This window comes from Monopterus albus, unplaced genomic scaffold (assembly GCF_001952655.1).
Source record: "Monopterus albus unplaced genomic scaffold, M_albus_1.0 scaffold2.1, whole genome shotgun sequence".
In the NCBI taxonomy this organism is placed as follows: domain Eukaryota; kingdom Metazoa; phylum Chordata; class Actinopteri; order Synbranchiformes; family Synbranchidae; genus Monopterus; species Monopterus albus.
Genome location: NW_018127882.1, coordinates 2,809,054 through 2,828,302, shown reverse-complemented (window position 1 = coordinate 2,828,302; position 19,249 = coordinate 2,809,054). Strand labels below are relative to the sequence as shown.

General features: G+C 40.1%; 1 protein-coding gene across 1 annotated transcript in view; it reads left to right on the top strand.

Moving 5' to 3' along the window:
• The first annotated feature begins 245 nt into the window (after window positions 1-245).
• The window catches only part of LOC109955193 (LIM and calponin homology domains-containing protein 1), a 74,480-nt gene continuing 55,476 nt past the window's right edge, over window positions 246-19,249 (top strand). Inside the window, exon 1 of the mRNA XM_020591113.1 lies at window positions 246-906. Within this exon, the coding sequence (XP_020446769.1) occupies window positions 805-906 (102 nt within the window). The 5' untranslated portion in view covers window positions 246-804. The remainder of the gene's footprint in view (window positions 907-19,249) is intronic.

The following is a 19,249-nucleotide window of genomic DNA, read 5'->3' as shown; positions in this document are numbered from 1 at the left end:
GCTGAGGATAGTTAGGTGGAAACAGATATGGTTCGCTGTGGCGACCCCTAACGGGAACAGCTGAAAGAAGAAGAAGGCATTGCTAGTATTATATTATTAAATGTGTGGTTTCTTCAAACTAATATGGTTTAATACCAGCATTAATCACATGACTTGTCTACATTAGTCATGTGACATTTTACCTGCCCACACCGATCATATGATTACCCTGTTATCTAAAGGAATCACTCCAAAGGCAACCATTTTGAATTTCCCTGTCAATGGCTGAATGCTTCGGAAATTTTAAGGACTTGATTAAAGATTACGACTTATAGCAAAGTAACAAGTTGCCACCTAAATGAAAGTGGCGAAGCAGAAGTTTAAACTAGGTGTGAAGTTTAAATACTAAAGTCCAGATTCTTCAAAACTGTACTTTGCTCTATATTAAATGTAGTTAATTAGAAAATGCTGAAGGGATTCGAATTACGGAGCATTCAAAGTGTGTAATTACCGCTTGAATAGTGTTACATTTGGATGCAGCATGGTCCTTCAATTAGGCTTTTATTTCGAGTGCAGACACCGGAAGCCCTGCAGGAGACTGTGGCTGACTTGACGCTGGTTGTCTGCGCACAGACTCCAGCGGAAGCCTAACCGGAGAACAGCAACTGGTTCGATCACCTTAACGGTGCTGCTGCAACACCTACAACCGAAGGAGGACAACGGGGCGACTGACAGGTTCACGACTAATTTCAGTGGAATAAAGCGGCCCAGAGCTGCTCTCCCGCATTTTAAAGGCTTTAACACTTGAGCAGAGCTTGATCGCCAATGGCAAGTCCGGTTGCAGACATAGGACAGTCTCATCAGCATCAGCCAGTGACGGGCTCGGCCGCTGATTCCGCGTTTCAGGAAGCGCAGAAATGGATAGAGGTGAGCAGCACCACTGTGTCAGATACTGTATTAACTCCTCAACACTTTGCTTCTCAGGGGGTTTTGTTGTCATTGTGTGGCCGTAGTTGCTGGCGTGCACCCTGTTTGCGCTTCGCCACCTGTTGAAAGGTGACTTAAGCTAATAACCTAATTTGGTGCATATTTTGATGAAGTCCCTATGGTGGGTTACATCGTTTCCCGGTACTGCATTTATGGCGGATGTATTGAATTAATTTTCCTCTATGTAATATAGTCTAATCAGCTTGTGTTAATAATCAGTTGAAACTTAAATATTACCCCCCAAATAGAAAGCTACATTTTAAAGTCTAATGAAGATGTACCACCAGTAATACAGTAATATGGCCTACCAAGTGGGATATTGCATTTATTTGTATCAGACCCTCCTAAATGTCAGGCTTTCTGTGGTTTTTGGTGAGAGTCATTGTACAGTAGCTGTGGTTACTATGGGGCCTGGTGCCTGTTTGGCTGAAAACAATAAGTGCATCATGTGGAATGGATTGTTGCTTCACTGGAGTCTGCTGAACAGTAATCACACAAGTGAGTTTTTGTTCTGGGAGAATTTCAATCACGATCTGGCAGTGAGCTGGCCTCTTGTCAGCCTAAAAAAAAAGTGCTGGCTGGCTGATTATGTTGCATGCTCGTGGAATGCGGTCAGATCTGTGTAGGTTTTCATAAGGGCTTAAAAATGAGATTTAAAGCCCACCCAGACACCATGCTTTCTATAATGAGGATGATTCAGTGTAGCAGGGGTGTAGGTAGGGATTGTGGGGCCTCTGTACAGGAGGGGGCTATAGCCCTCAAACTCCTCCCACATTTACATTTGCTAATTAATGACAGTTTGTCCTATCTTTTATTGTAACATTGATTAGCTGTTAAAACCACAGTTTCATTAGTTATTGCTGGATACATATATAAATAAAATACAAGTTATAATCAAATCTCAGGTACCTAAAAATCGGCAGTGTATCAAATACTTATTTGCCCCACTGTATTTAATCTTTACTGTCATCAGCTGCCACTCTGCATTTGTACTGAGAAGATTGTTCTCCTACCATTTACAGGGTGCTATTATAGGCTATTTCAAGCATCAAACAGTCTGGTTTCTCATAGCTGTAACATAACTCACTGCCTCTGTATTTCCAAGAAGACATGAACAGCAAGCCGTTTACCTGTCTAGTTTGAGATTAGGACATTTAAAGAGTATGGATATCTTACCAACAACCTGCATGTTTAGTTACCATCATGCTTTTTTTTTTACTTATCCAAGTATATAATATCTCAAAAGAACCTCTTTTAGAGTGTTGGACACCATTATAGGCCCTATTATGAAGCACCCAACTCCTCTGAGGCTCATTTCATATCTTTAAAAAAGCCACTACTGACCTAGAATCTCTGCGGCAGATCAGGACTGAAAGCTGAAAAGATGTGAGGAAACTGATAGTGCTCCTGTGCTGTTGTTCTTCTATCACCCTATCCCCGTGGGGACTTATTTTGTTACCCATACACACCTGGTGATGGTCCTTTAGCCACTTCAGGGACCTGGAAACGGGTCATTATGAACAGATCAACACAAAGCCTCAGTCAGCATCCCAACAACTAATGTGTTGACTGTGCTGCATGCATCATACACTCACCAAGCTCTTTATAATCACCTTTATTAATAAAGGTGATTAGCTCTTTATAAGGTTTGCCTGTACAGTTGTTTTTAATCTAGTCCCACTGTGCTTATGAAGCTAATAGCGTTTCAGTTTTTGGACTTATCTAGTGGTGTTTCTGTGTTTTTGCTCCCTACTTACATACTTGAGGGGGTCGTACAGTAATATCAGCTGTGTGAGTGTTTTGTGGTGTTCATTTTGTCAGCCATACATCCTTGGTTGGACACTAAACTTTCACTGTCTTTGCCTGTCTTTTTAAATCTTCTAAAAAGAAGTTTAAACAGTAACGTTAATGGTTACAGTTCATATGCAAGAAGACAATTAGATAACATGGACAAGTCTTGCAGAGGCATATTTGAGGCATGTCCTTGTGCTTTTATAGAGCCTGTTCATACTGTGTTTGCTATGGAATTTTTTTTTTTTTTTTTTTACTTAGGGAGCCAATCTTTAATTTTGGTTTGTTTTGGCAGGTGGGGATAATTTAAACTGAAACTGCTGCTGAAAAACAGATCTATGCCTCTGTCTAGAACTTGATGACAGACTGCTTTAGTAGCGGGTTAACAGTAAATGAGCGCATCTTGAAATATCAGGTTGTGTCATGCTGTTATACTGTACCTATAGTAATCTTTCACATATATAGTGACATACAGTAGCTCAGTAGTGTGTGGGTTTGTAAACTGCATCCCTTGAAAATGAGTTTCCCAGGTAGATCATAAAGTGGCTTCCTGTTTTCTTCAGTATCAAAAGACTATAGTAGCACTGGAAATATGTATAAGAAAACAATCGCTCTGACAAATGGCATCCAACATCAGCGACTGTAAATCCTAACACCTCGATAAAGCATGCACACCTGCACACATTACTTCGTTACTTCCTTGATGGCTTTCGGCTTTCACCATCTCCTCAGTAACCCTGTCACTAATAACAGTGTTAAGGCTTCTCTGAACTTCAGAAGAAGCTGGCTGGCCCTTTGATGAGGGTAAAAACCCTCAGCTGGTGAGCATGATTGGTTTGAGTCATATGGCCACAGGGTGTTTGCATGAACGTAAACGCAATGGCACTATTATCTGATTGGGTCTTTTCTCAGAACTTGTCCTAGTGGTTTGATAAATTGGATTCCTTCTTAATAGTAGTTGAGGACTATTTTGCTCCTGGCAAATTTATAACAGAACATAATCGTGAGAAAATAACTGTCAGAGGTGTGTAGCTGCATTACCCACTTTGTTGTGATTTAAGACACTGATGTAGGAAAAACATTCAACTGATAAATGAACATGAATATGTATTGGAACAAATGGAAAAGTTTTACATTATGTAACCCAAAACTCTCCAAGTAAATAAATCCATTTTGCAAAATGTGGTGTGATAATGTTGTCATACCTAATACTAGAGACTAAATCTCTGAAGTATTTTTATTTTTGTTGCTGGTTTTCTTGGGGAGTCAGGCATCTCTAATGCCAGTGGTTACCAGTGTGATTTCCTTTTTATTGGATTGTATGTTGTTACATAGTGGTTTAGGTATTTGAATATGGTACCCGACCTTTGTTTAAGCATGTTATAGCCACGTACTGTGTCTAAAACATATAACCTGTGTAGTATTTCCTGGTAAGACAACTTTTTTTCTTTCTCAGAGCTTGCCTCAACTTATTCAGTTTCTCTTCATTTCTTCTGTATTGTCTCAGTACTTCTCTCTCTTTCTTCCCCCCCCCCACCACCTCTGTCCAAGTCGTGGCATGTTTAGGTGGCTATAAATAACAAAGTTCCACTGTGACATGGCTAAAAGTGAAAATGATATCCATTCCACTGACCAGCCATATCACTAAAACCACTGGCAGGTGAAGTAAATAACAGTGAAAATGGACCACCTTTATACCACCTACCCAGTATTGCCATGGGCGTCCATGACCCTGTCCTTTCTTTTGGCAAGTTGTCCACTTGTGGTAGGTACTAACCCTAACCTGCCATGTTGGAGATGCTCTGGCCCAGTCATTTAGCCATCACAATGTGGTCCTTGTCAGAATTGCTCAGATCTTTATGCTTGCCCATCTTTCCTGCTTCTAACACATCAACTTCAGGAGTTGGCTGTTTGCTTGCCACCTAATGTATCCAACGCTTTGACAGGTGCCACTGTAACAAGACAATCAATGTTATTCACTTCACCTGCCAGTGGTTGGCATGATGTGGCTAATCAGTGTAAATTCAACACCCTTGAACCTGTGTTAGTTGAATCATGGTGCTTGAACTGAAGTTCACATTTATCATAAGAATCACCTTTGTGGCTGCCTTTGCAATTGTGATTTAGATTCTTTAACATTCTATTTGATTCTGGTTTACAACATAAACCAAACCATCATCATCTCCTGTCTGGCTTTCACAGAGTGCCATGATGGTATTTGAGGAAATTGGCTGCTAAACAAAAGGTCACAAGGTTAATCCTGCAGAAACTAATGTTTATCCATCATCATCCATTTGTCCTGTCACATTGTCGGTGAGTGACAAACTAAATAGGAGCATGACGATAAATTGTAAATGTTCAGAATCACACAGTATGGACTCTTTTCTTTCTTGGATGTCATGACAGCAACATGTTTTCAGATGCAATACCAGACACCTTTTTCCTTTTTGGCCCTGGGCTGTTTTGGAAAGATACTGCCATCTCTGTTGAAAGATCTATAGCTACTTCTAGTTTCTTCCATGATGTCATTCCTGGTTTGGGGGCATTGTAATTTTCTCCTATAGAATGGACCAGTGTGTTGAGCTTTCTTGTCAGGTTTTCGTCAGAGCACATGAGCTGCACTGCAGTGACTACAAGCCATGGAAGAATGTAATTTTAGAAGGAGGTGCTTGTTGGAGGAGGGTTTAGGCTAGACTGAGGATGCACCCTTAATCACTAACCTTAATGCTCTGAGTTAGGAATCCACAACATCCACAATTTCCCTGTGCACTTAGAACAGTGAGCTTTGAGTGTATTCTTCCAGGATGAGAATTAGGTTGAAACATGGACATATTAAATTCAGTGATACCAGTGACGTTGCTGCATGTGACATTGGCTGTCTTTATAGTTATGGGTAGTAGAAGCACAATGGGTTCAGAATTCTTGTTAAGTAAACTTTGTTAGCTGTAGCTTCAGTACTTTCATTTACACAGCCTGTGTCAAAGCATCCAAAGGGCCACTGATTAAACAACTCATACCATAATACATTCGACTCAGGCTGATACAAATGCAGTACAAAATTTTTTTTTTATTGAAGCTGCTTCTTCACCAGTTCGTAACACAGCTTCAGTAATTCACAAAAATGAGAAATCTCCAAAGGTAAAATGAAAATCATAAAGTCCTGTGGTTATGATCTGAAAGTATGTGGAAGAATACTCCTCTCTCACTACTATGTGTGCACATCTGTACATTTGTGTTTATGCAGCCGCCGAACATGCATCTGCTTTGTTATTCCCCATTTTGTAGTTTCTGTACGTTTGTTGTTTTGTATAAGCAGTGAAACCTTGACTGCAGCTGGTCTTGAAGGTAACATCATTGATCATCTGTGGTGTTCGTGTGCACCCTGTCTGTCACAGTGGATTTGTTGGCTCCTGTGACAGTAATAGCAAAGTGCATATACAGTATGAAGGCTCCTTGTGCCAAAGTAGATAGCACAGCTGACAGTGAACACACATATAACATGTGCTCTTCTAAAGCAGGGAGGAAAATAAACACCAACTTATCTAGTAAAATCCACAGGTCATTTCACAATCAAATATATTCAAATAAAAAAGATCACTGGAGCAGGCGAACGCAACACTGTCCACTTCAGTTACACTGATGACAACTTATCTTGACTTATCACAAACAACAGTCCTTCTGACCTCATGTTTATTAACTGCTCTTTCATGGTCAGTAGCTTTTTTTTTTCCAAGGATGGACAGTTGGTAGATTGCTAAAGAAAGACCTTTATTTAAATGAAACCATGCTGTAGGCATTCTAACAGCTTCCTTTGCTCCTAAATCATATTATGGCAAGAGAGATAACATCTGGTGCTCAGTCTGGATGTTCCTTTGACTTTCTGACTGACAGTGCTTGATGTTTCGAGTCTGCCTGTGACAAGGTGAGCATATTCATTGAACTATCATGTCTGTGTGTTCATGCACTGAAAGAGAAAAAGTGCTGTCAAGGAAAGAGAGCGAACCAGCCTGACCCGACGCTCAAACTGCAGTGCGACACACCAGGGCTGCACAGCAGGGAAGCTGTTAACAACTGTTGTTACTTTCCACACTAGTCGGTAGACACAATGCTCACTGTGAAAGAAAATATGACAGCATATCACTGGAAAGACTGGGGATTTAGGCACATAAAAGTTTACTTAAATCATTTAGAGAATGCTTTTATGCAGGGCTACTTACTTTTTGACAGTAGAATAGGCTTGGGTTTATTGCAACATGTGCATGTCTGTCATGTACATACATGTTTTGCCCTTATTGTGCTTAAAACTGGCTTTTTGGTAGTGTGCACCATTTGTTGTGGGTGTGGCCGGTTTTGGCGGGTGTTGGCAAACCCCAGGTCAGGCTCTCAACATAGTGATAAAGAATGTAAGAATTATAAATCCCGTCCTACAATAATGATGCGACATTCAAAGGGAAAATTAAAGGGAACAAGCCAGAGAAATGTTCCTTTCTTTTTTGTTCTCTGCACTAACCGCAGGTGCTTTGATTAAGACATGAGACATTTTTAAAAATGTGAACAAAGCGGCTCCAGAGTAACATGAAGAAGAATTTATTATCCTGTCTTCTTGCACTTTTATTGTGCTGCTTTCCCATCAGAGCTACAGCATGTCTGAAAAGCCCCAGAACTGTTACGGTTATTAATGTTTTTTTTTTTTTTACATCAAATGAAACAACTTTTACTTGAAGAACCAACCACAAAGCACAGATGATCTTGAAACAGACACACTAAACAGTGTAGAAGTTTTCTTTGTTCTGTCTTTACATTTAATTAACTAGATTAATTTAATCAACATTGCCCTTGTGGAGCAGAGGGCCAAAGCAATACTATACAGCAAAATAAACATACTGCATATTTGATCTATAAATCCCCACTGGCAATTTGGTAAAGCTGGAAAAATGCTTCACTACATTTATGATATATATTTTTTGAGCCATTCAGGGACTCAGCCTGTTCTCTAAGCCTGTTGGCCAAAATTGCAAGCTGCGCCCCTTCTGTAATCTAATCTGTCATTACTTTATTGATTGGCCTTATTTACAGGCAGTGCAGGTCAGTTTGCATGCCTCTCATTTAACTCAGATTTGTTGACTATTTTGTGGACTTTTGATTGAAAGGTCACACGTATTACAGTTCCTAAACCAGCTGACACTTTTGGAAATGTGTGACACTCTTCTTCAAATATCTTTTGAGTATTAGTGTGCTGTCCACAGCTGCTGGAGGTTATTTGGCTCCAGTTGTAGATTGAGTTTTTAATAGGCGACTTTCTAGTGTAAATGTGAAACTCGATTCTGTTGATAAAGAGCCCATAAGCAGTCCTTCAAACCATATTTAAGATGTTGCTCTCACTGCTTCCTACACGTGTAGTGTTTGAAGCTGTTCTTGATTGGTGGATGGGACTGTTTGATGCTACTAACTGGGTCATTTGAGCTGAACTGGTTTCCTAGTTTTCTGCACTGGGGAGCTGGACTCTTTCTGAATATCGAGGGAGTGAGTGCGGCCTCCGTTGGATGGTAGGCTGTTAGTCATATAGCAACAGAGTGAGGGTGGTTTATAAAAAAACTGCTCCGTTTTCTTTCTCAGTTTTAGCTTGTGCTCTTCTGTTGTGATGTGACAGGATCTTTTGAAAAACACAGGTTGATGTTTTTAGTCAGTTGCTGGCACCATGGCTCTAGGCATGGCCTTTTCAGTTATTTGGTTGACTACACCTTTGGTAGAGATAACTACAGTGTTTAGAAGAGGATGATGATTGGCTGACTTGTCCTGTATTGCCACTAAAAGTTCCCTCTTATTCTGTGAAATATCTCAATATCTAATAGATGGATACAGATGTTCTTATATTTATAATCTGAATGAGATCATTGTAATCTTGTTCTGTCTGTTATTGGGAATGCATGGAGTTCAGACTCGTGCCTTTTTGAAAGTGATATATAAGCGTTACTAGGTCTGTCCTAGTAAGATTGCCATCATGACATTTAGGGATAAGTGACCAGGGTGCTCATTCAGATGTGAAGCACAAACATTGAGATTAACTGAAAGGCGCTAAAACAATGCACTGTACTTTGTAATTGTTAAAATCAGATACACAAGCAGTTTAAATGTTAGTACGCTTTGGATTAATATTCTGTGTATTATGTTGATTTAGACATGCAGATTTTATTCTTTTAATATAACCCTAATGGTCAGACAATGAATTCTATCTTTTTTCAGTTATACAGCAGACCAATTAAGCAAGAGAAATATTTCTTATTCAAGACTTCTCATTTTATATCTTTAAATAGGTCTGCATGACTGAGGAAAACATTTTTGTGGAAAGCATTGAAAAATCGTTGATGTGTAACAGTCTGCATCGTGACCTGGGAGGAGTGACCAGACATCCTTGGAGTTTTAGTTTAACACTCCAGAGATAGAACAACTTACCTCCGGCTCTGCTTTCAAAGGAGCATATTTTTTGTTGTTTCAGTTGAAAAATTGTTACAGTAGATTCAGTGCGAGGTGAAGTGCAGAGATGACTCAGGTCCACCATGAATGGAGGCTTGTACAACAGAGTGGGGCTGCTTCTATTGTTCCATGCTCACACCCTCATAAGCACGACTTTGCTCCCTCTCACTCCGTCAGTCGCACCAAGCCCCTCAATCCCCATCCCGTTCAGACACACACAGCTCGCCAGCTGGGTGCCCCCACGCCACCGACAACAATGCGTGCTGTCACCAAGCTCACTGTCTCAGCTGACTGGCAGTTACCTGAACTGACGTGCACGATTCAGCATTGCTGTTACAATTGTATTGCTGCAAGAAGTGAATGCTTCTATAGCAGCTCTGTGTTTAGCTACACACTACAGGATTTAAAACCATAATGTTATAGATTCCTTTTTAAAAATGTTCTAAATTAATCTAAATTCCTGTCCATAAATCCATCTTCAAAACTGTCACTACTTAAGGCATTTTAATGGTTTGTATCTTAAAGAAGTACCAAGATATTTGGCTTTTTTTGCTCAGCTGTACTAATAAGCACCTGCTTACTTTCTTCTTTTTCTCTCATTTTTTTATGGTTTCCCTTTTCTTAGATTTGCGAGAGAGAAAGAGAGAGAGATGATTAGCTGTCAGGACCTGAAAGTGGATTCTCACCCCTCAGTTTGTGGTTTCATTATTGTGGTATAGAAGAGACTGAGATGTGTAGGATGTTTCTCTACAGGAGTGAATCCTGAGAGTTAAACTTTGGGTGGTCTATCTATGAGTTATAGTACATGATTTGATCATTTCCCATTATCCATCTGCTCCTTTCAGGCATATCTTGCTGAGCATGAGGTTTAATTTGTAGGATTGGAACCACATCCCCATAAATACAGAGTCAGCGGATGTTAAGTGGTGAATCTGTCTGTCGAATTCTTTTGATGGTGTCTGTTGCACCTGCATTCATTGTATGAACATGTGTAAAGTGGACAGGAGCATTGCCAAAAAGTGTCTGTCCCTCCTTTTCTGAACTTTACCCTTTTGAACAAGCAAAGATAAAATGGCATCTTAACTACAGAAACAGGCTTTAAGTGCCACTGAACTGAAATATGATCTGGGCATCAGCACATCTTTAAATTTTCTGAAATATTTTTTCCATAAAACACTTTACTCATGTTAATTGATGCAAAACAAAATGTGATCTTTACACCAAGATCATAAAAACACCGACATCTGCTTAACGTATTGTTCTATAGATCTCCTTTTGTTATGTGGTAAGGAAGCTGTGCTTTGGATGATATTAGAAACAGCAATAACAAGTGAACAGAACAGAACTTATGAATCCATAAGTATGGCTTCATAAATAGTCATTACTATTTTCATTAGCTGTCCAGAACCCCAGCCTTGTTGACAGGAAATCCTTGGAAATGGACAACAGCATATTGACCACACATTTTGATTCCCAACAAATCTCTAGGTAGTGATGAAGCTGATGACTGTTTACGGCGAGTCTGGCACCCAGTGCTGAACGCTGTTGTTTGCATCTCGGGCTACAGCCTGGCACCGCTACTGCCAGGGTGACGGGTTCAAACGTCCACTGGGTTCAACCATGCTGAAAATACAAGCACTCACTGTAGTGAAGGGGATAAAAGCATCCGCTAAATGGCATCTGTCTAACTTGTACAGTAGGAGTCCTGTTCTCTGTGACTGGAGCGCGTCAGAGTCTGTAACAACGACAGCAAGCACAGGTCTCCTCAGGCTCCTTCAGGCTTGGACCACGGCCAGGCCTGCGATTTAGGGAGGCTGTTTGTTAAATGTTGGCAACGACTTAATTGGGCACTGGGCATTTAGCATTTCACATTCAAGTGCTAACCTAATATACACAAACTCTGCAATAATGAATTTTAGAGTGGTGATGAGAAGCCTGCATCCAGCTGACCAGATTTAGATTATAGGCCCTCTAAAAAAGCCTCTTCTGTTCCTCTTGCTCTAGATACTGCTGACATTGATTTGAATTATATTGATTAACCACATACTGGGACTTAGAAACCTCTCATTTGTATCCGATTAGATAAATGGGCATATAAAGCCTTTTCTTTAGCTTTTTTTAATTGAAGTTTTACTGTTAGCTCCAGGGATTTCATGAAAAAAATTACAGTGCAACATTAGTTTGTGCATTTTTCTTTAATTTAGTGTCCTGTAATAGCACCAGGTATGAAACACCAAAGTGTCCTTGATCAAAACACCAGCAGTTCACTTACTACAAGTTCTCCAGCTGAATGCCTACAACACAATGACATAGCTTTACAGTACTTGTCACTTGAAAGCTGTTATTCCCATCCGCTTGTTGGTAGCAGGGGGATAAATGCTAATCCTGACTAATCTAGCCAGCTGCACCTCCCTCCTTTGGGGGCGAGCATGACCACTCCCTTGCATGGCCTGAGTCCAGCTTTGACATGATTATTCAAAGGTCACAGGAAGTTTATCTGCACTGTGACCTTTGAAATTCTTCATGATGATTTGCATGTATATTGGCATTAAAGGCTCATAAGTGGAAGACATCTGCTTTGCTTCTATGAAATTTGACACCTACAATTAGCCAAATATGTGGCATGTTGTGGTTATGCTCTGTAGAGGGATGAGCATCTGCTGCTTTTATCGGACACTTATTGATGTGAAACCTGAGTCCTAAGGGCAGCACCCACCAGCAGTGTCAATCATAAACGTATGTGTGACACACATCAAAATGAGATGAGTTTATTTATTTAATCCTTATTTATCCGGCGGAAAATCCCGTGAGCTCAAGGAACTCTTTTACAAGGGTGCCCTGGCAGAACTGAGACATCGTGCCCTTCTCCAGCGTGGCCACGAGACATGCTGTGGTTCAAAGAAATAGCCACAGCTTTGTTCCCCCCCATGGTGTTGCTGTTGCTTGTCTTGTGTTGGGTTTTTCCCCTCTAAAATAATTATACTATGTAAATAACATTGAGTTGAATTGAATCTCCACATGCAGCCCTCAGCTAAAAGCAAGATGTTCTGCGTCCCTTCTTTTGGGCTTGCTAGGAGTTCATGAGCTGAAGTCGACCAAACAGGTTGAGGGATCACAAACTCAACACCAAGGTCTTGTAACCATTGTGTGTTGGCATGAATAATGTTACCAGTTAAGTGCAGCAGTTTTGTGAACAGACTGATTAAATAAAAAGTTCATTCTAGCTCTGTTCTTATCCAGTTGATGTAATCTAGCTCACAGTTGATGGGGTTCAAACGCAAAACACCTGCTGATGTTACATTTTCTTGTTTTAAACAAACTGACAAGTAGCATCACATATGTCAACTTGTCTTTCTGCACCGGTTTCTCCTCGGTGTGCAGACCAACATGGTCAGAAATACTCAGATTTTAATGTTCAGTTTAAGTTGTACACTCACTCAGCAATAGACTGTTAATGTTTATAGTGTTATCAGTTATTCATACAGCTACTAAGCAACTTATGTGATGTGAGAAAAGCCTTTTGGTCTGTGAACTTTGCTAGAGTTTTGACATAATTGCTGTTGAGAAACTTTTCAGGGTTTGGAAACCAACCCAGAGTTTCTCTTTTCCAAGCTTAATGCTATTCCTAGGCCTTACTGTTTGACCTGAGCAGTCACCAGTCCTTCTCAGATTGCCATACTTTACAGTGTTACGATACAGTATTTGCAAGTGTTCAGGTGTGTGTATGCATTAGTAATATGACTTTAGCGCACAGTCACACCTTGCTGTGTTCTGTGGTTCTGCTTGTCATCAAAAGGATTCTTAAAACCTTTAGCCTCTGCTCTGCAGTGGTGTTCTGTATAACAAAATGTTTAGTGTTATTTCAATTGAATTGCATAGAATTCCACAATTTCAGTTTCATTGGCATCTCCATTGAAATACCAGGTGCTTTGGTGCTCAGCACAAGTTTGCTCTTGTGTGGTTCAAGCCCTGACAATAAAATGACTGACTTTTTGTTCACCGAGAGGTGACACCGGAGCATTACAGCACTGCAGAGAAACCTGAGCAGAGTCATATTTATACCCCACTTCCATTTTTTTTTCCATCTGGTCCAGAGATTCATTGAATGCCAGGGATTAATTTAATCAGCAGCTCGGTAGTCACTGGTGTGTGTCTTCATACAGGTCACCTTCTCCTCACAGTGAAAATATTTGTCTCTAAAAGTGTGTGGGATGTGAGCGATTTACTGGAGGATCTGTCACATACACCTACACAACCAACCAACATTCATACATTTTATCAAACAGATGATTCAAATACATTAGAGTAAGTTTGCACATTCAGTTTTATTTTTATCATACTGCTGTTTTCCAAAAATACTAATTGTACAGTATGAATATTATTGTAATACTCATATCAGCAGGTCAAGACCTTACATTCATAGCAGTACAGCTTAGAGCTGCAACAGTTTCTTTTATCGATTGACAGATAATTAATGCACAATAACTGTGATATCATTTAGCCTTTAAGTTTATATTTTAAACCAAAATGATAAAGATTTGCTGGATTCTGTTCCTATGACATCAGTACTTAATGGTTTTAATATCATATTAATAAAGTACTGTAATATCATTTCTATATTCAATTTTGATAGGCTAAGCATTAAATATGTGAATGAGTAACACTATCTCAGCTTGGCATTGACACAGTCACTATATCATAAATAAATCCTTTAAATTGTGTGGAGCTGGTCGGTATAAAGTGCCTGTGATCCCCTTAAGAGAGATTTGGGATGTTTTGTCATTCAGAACTATTCAGTTCTCTGTGGAAGATACTGTATCGGTCCTGGGATTCTTTTTTAAAACATCTGAACTCCTGGGGAGAGGCACAATAGCAGGATTTCTGTGTATGTGGGGTAAGGAAAGCCTGGCTCCAATGCTTCCTTTTTCCAATGGGAGCTCACTGCTAACTTGGGCTGACGGACACCACAGGAATTAAATTCTCTTCTACTTCCGTATTTAAGAATTTGAGTACATAATGTGAAAGGAAAATTTCCAGTTCCATTAAAGCTTTATGTAGCGTGCTCACTTGTCCTGCAGTGGCCCGCAGGATTAATGTGCAAGTACAGTTCACACACTTGGTTCATGTGCACAACTAAACTAAAGATTCCCACATTACTATATACCCACTAATTCATGTCTCAGGATGCAGCTTGCCTGTTTGTTTAAGGATAATAAAGAATACTTATTGCTTAATTTAGAGGAGCAATGATTGTTTAGTCAATCAGCAGAAATGTTATTTGCAATTGTTTTGATCTAATCATTTTTAAAATAATCCACTTATCCACCGTCTGTCAAGCTTCTCTGATGGATTACAGAGCTGTTTATACAAAACAAGACATCACTGGCTTTAGAAGACTGAGTATTTTTCATTATACTTTGACATTTAAAATTCTGTTTTTGATATTTTATAAAACGATTAAGAAATTAATCATTAGATACAGCCCTGATTTCACTGTGCATTCATCTTTATTTGTTTCTGTTGGTTGAACCATGTCCGACTGCTGAGTGTGTCTGGAGTTTCGGAATGTTGAATGGAAGCCATAGTGGGATCAGTGGGTTAAATCTCATATGGATGTTTTATCATTATTACACCACTGGCCCCAAAGTGTCTCCAATGTTCAACACTTGTGAGAACAGAAGCCACTGTAAACACACTGATTAACCACCACCCTGCTCCAGTGTTGATCCAATATGTCAGTGAAGCGCCTGATTAGTTGAGTCTTGCTGAGGACAAAGCTCTGTGGTGAGAAAAGAGGAGTGCATGTCGAAGCGTGTACACAGCAGAGAACAAAATCTTATCATGTTGAAAGTTTAGACTGGTTTTGGCTGCTACACAGGCCTCCCTTTCTTGAAATGACAACATGAACATGAATCTACTTCTTATCATCAGTGTATTTATAAAGATTCAAGGTCTGTTGCTTGGATACTCTACTGAGCACAGGGCACTCCACAGACGCACACTGCCAAATTTTGTCTTGCTCTGTCAACAAGAAAATAACACTACACTTAAAAACCTCCATGAAAAAAGAACTCTTAAAATGAAGCTTCAGCACTGTTTCCATGTATTAATATTATCTGGCACACCCAGTGATGTTAATCTGGTACTTGTTATGACTGGGTGAGGTTACTAATCCCAAATCAACCTTCCAGTAACACAAGTTGCACTTTGACCTCAGAAGGCAAATGGGAATAAGCTGAGGAATGTGTCACACTTTCATTTTAATGCATGTGGTAATTCACTCTAAATGAGGGTCCCTCATCCATTCAGACCCATACAAGTAGGACCTGTGATTTCTCTCTTTAGCACCAGTGTAAGCAATGTGTCAAAGAAATACTCAAATATTTTCAGAGGATATTGTAAACTGAGGTGAAGTTTGAATCTAGCCTCAGTAAAAGCACCTTTTGAAAACCCGGCTGCTGTAACACTGGTGTCGAGATGCTCATCTCAGCAGGTCAAGACCAGGGCATCTGTCTGACTGTGGCTCCCAGTGTGGTTGGTGGCTGGATGTTGCCCTTGGCCTCATGTAGCAGGCAGGATATTAGAGACTAGCGGAGGCCCCTCGAAAAGCCCTGGTGCTCAGGAAACATAGCTCCGAGGCCAGGTATCAACACGGAACCTTCTTTGTTTCTGATCATGCAAAGCTGTGGGGGGTTGTCACTAAAATCCTGGCAGGTATGGGATGTATGGCCAACTATTGCTATGCTCTGGTGATTACTGAGTTTAACATTAACCAACCCATGCAAAATTGGTTAGTTTTTGATCAACCCCATGGCCAGAAGCTTGAGTTTTGAATAAGCTGTTCTATAGCCTTGACTTACCTCTTTTATCCATGTAACAGAAAGTAAGTTTCCATCATGAGTCACTTGTCATTGTGCCTGTGATAAACTGAACTCCTACCTGTTCACCCGATGAATTACTCCATCCTTTGTCTTCCTTTACTCACAGTGCTCTTTTATGTATTCATTCACACTATCCCTTCCTGTGTCTAATTTTGCTAAAATGAAATAGCATGTGAAGTTGAGTTAGTAGAACGGCAATTTGTAACCGCACACCCTGGATAATGGCTAAATGGAAGAGGCAGCATCTGTGCCACTGAGGGGAGTTCAGAGGACCTTGCGATGTGCACTGCATGGAGGGATTTAAAGGTTTGTTCCCTTTCATACACATCCCATAAAGCCGGCGTGGGGCAATACAGAGAAAGCCGTGTGTTTTAGTGTCCCACCCAAATGGTCTGGTGGCAGATCTGTAGTACAGTGAGAGCAGAACTTATTAAACTTTCTCTAAAGATGTTACATGTTTAAAACATCAAAAAAGGAGGTATCTCGCACATTAGTGGAAGCAAATGACAAGTAAATCTGTGAGGCCGTGGCCATGTTTCCCCCCCCGAGAACCTGTACAGTCAAGGAGCTATCATGTCAGTTTACAGATATCAGATATCACCTAATTACACATATCCAGTCATATTAAACTAACCACAGGGGTGTTGCATGCTAAATGAAAACCACAGTGAGGTAAAGCACACCTGACACTGATGAGCTTAATTTTCTCTAGAGAGAGTACTTTTGTAATGCTTTCGATGGAACTTTGTGAGAATATTGGTTTCATGTTTAAATCTGTTATTTCCCACCAGCAACTTTTCCTCACCTCAGAATTAAATTGAGGTGAATAAAGTGAGTCTTCAGCATCTTATGCAGTAGTTAGGATGTGACATTTCTCTGCTGCAGAAAAACTCTGAGAGTTGTATTTGCATTTTTAGCCATTTTTTCAAGTTTAGGATCCATGTTTTGTTTTTTTTCTTTCCACCCTGCACCTTATTTCACATGTGACCCAAGTTGTCCTTCTTAACACGGGTCCCCTTCCTTCTACTTTATTCACAACTACCAAGCCATCCTCAAGCCAAATGCTCCTTCCTTTCCCTCTTATGTGGACTCAAGGTCCCTCAAATTTTGGAAGAGAAATGGGGGAAGAAAAACATGGGAAGGAATGGGGGCGGCAGTGAGTAGCGCCAGTGGGGGGGGCAGGCGTGGGGTTAATCCACAGCCCAAACATTGTTCCATCGTCAAGTCAGGGTGGAAATAGGACAGAGTGGTTGGAATACTAACATTTAGCCCAGGGCTAGGTCGTTTTAGTCGCAGGAAATTTGGCTTGTTTAAACAGAAGGGCTTATCAAGAGTCGAGCGGAATGGGAAGCATAAGGAAGGGAGTCGGGTGTTGGAATTCAGACTCTTTAAACTCTTAGCAAAACAAGTTGGGAAGAAAGCAGTCTCCTCTGTGTGAATGCCAGGTGTATGGTTTGACTGCAGAGCTCACTGTATGTGACATGGTCCAGGCTGAAGGCTGCTGCTTGGTAGCAAAGCCAGAAACTGCATTTTATTTTTGAACTGTAGATTGTTTGCCATATGAATAGCTGCAGTGTGGGAGAGTGAGCCACACTCGGTGAGCTGTTTTAGCCTCTTTAAGTAATAATCACAGCAAAAAGACTCAGTTATAAAGAATTAGCTTTGAATTGTTTTTGGAAAAGTATCTGCAACATCTTAGGAATTTAAACTTATTTTGCTTTGCCTCATTTTTGTGAATAAGTAGTATACTAATATACTTGTATAAAATGTTATATAGTGAACCAAGCAATCAAGTTTATACCCATCATAAAAACTTTTGTGGTATGTTATGAGAGCAAGACTTCCGTTTTATAGTTTGTGTGAATTGAATGGTCATACATTTTCGTACCACAGAGCTGTCACCTTTTCACCTTGTGTTGGCGTTTTCTTTAAAGTTAGTTTCAATCTTCCTCTCTTGATGAGTTTATGGGAACACTGGCATAAGGACATTTAACTTGTCAACTTTCATGTAAAAGGAAGTGAAAAATATGAACCGCTTCTGTAGCCAAACCTAGAGATCTGACAAGGGTCAAAAACTGTTGTGAAATTCATTGAGAACCACTGAAACATAACAATGTATTGTCCTTGCTAGAGATCTATTAGAGAGGGAGCTACCATGGTAGAAACAGCAGAATCTTTACCATTTGACAGATCTCCATCTGGATGTTACTGCCAGTATTCTTAAAACTGGTCTCAATTATACTTAAAAGGCGGTAATATACAGCAGCTGCCTGGTAACATAGTGAAATTTGGATGTTTAATTTATGTTTTTCCAGAGAGCTCATTTTGCTATAGATCAAAAAAGTCTGACAGCATAGTTGGTGTTGACATCATGTATTTAACTTCTCTTGGCATCAACTGACACATATATTTGAAGTTTAACTGATGCCAGAAAGGTTAAGAATGCACCTTTTGTGAGGACCTTTTTTTTGAAGGTGATTCCCAACATACTTGGAAGACATGTATCACTAGCAGATTAGCAGTAGCATGTTTGTCAGTGAAAAGTGGGAAAAAGGAGGATTCAAGGAAGCAGAGGTGTAATTTGACCTTTGAACTTGTCATCTTGAAGCATTGTTAATACTGATGTGTCACATGACTTCTCTCTCTTCAGAAGTGTTTAGGTCACAGCTCTGTTGAAGTGAGATACAAATGAGCCAAATCTGGAAAACTTGTCTCACCCCAAGTTCCTCATGTCTTTGGAAATTACTGAATTTAAACAGCTTCTGCACGCATGAGTGTGTGTGTGTGTGTGTGTGTGTGCCTGCACACGCTCACATTTCCTTCAAATTCTAAGCAGGTGATTGGCTGTTTTGCCTGTAGGCATGCTTGCCTGCAGGGTTCATTAGGAGAAGTGTTTTTTTTATTTTATTTTTTTATTAAACTTGTTAAACAACTAAATGTTGTCATGATCAGTGTTATGCATCAGGAGTATGGATTGTGTCAGCAGTGAGATGTAACAGCACTCCAGAGATCAACCACCACTCTTTTACAGTAAGCTTAAAAAGAAAACGTTCCCAGCTTTAAGGCTGTTGGGCCTCATGCTTTGCCTTGGACTGATAGGCTCACGTTATGCTCACTGAAAAGACAAGTCTTAATTT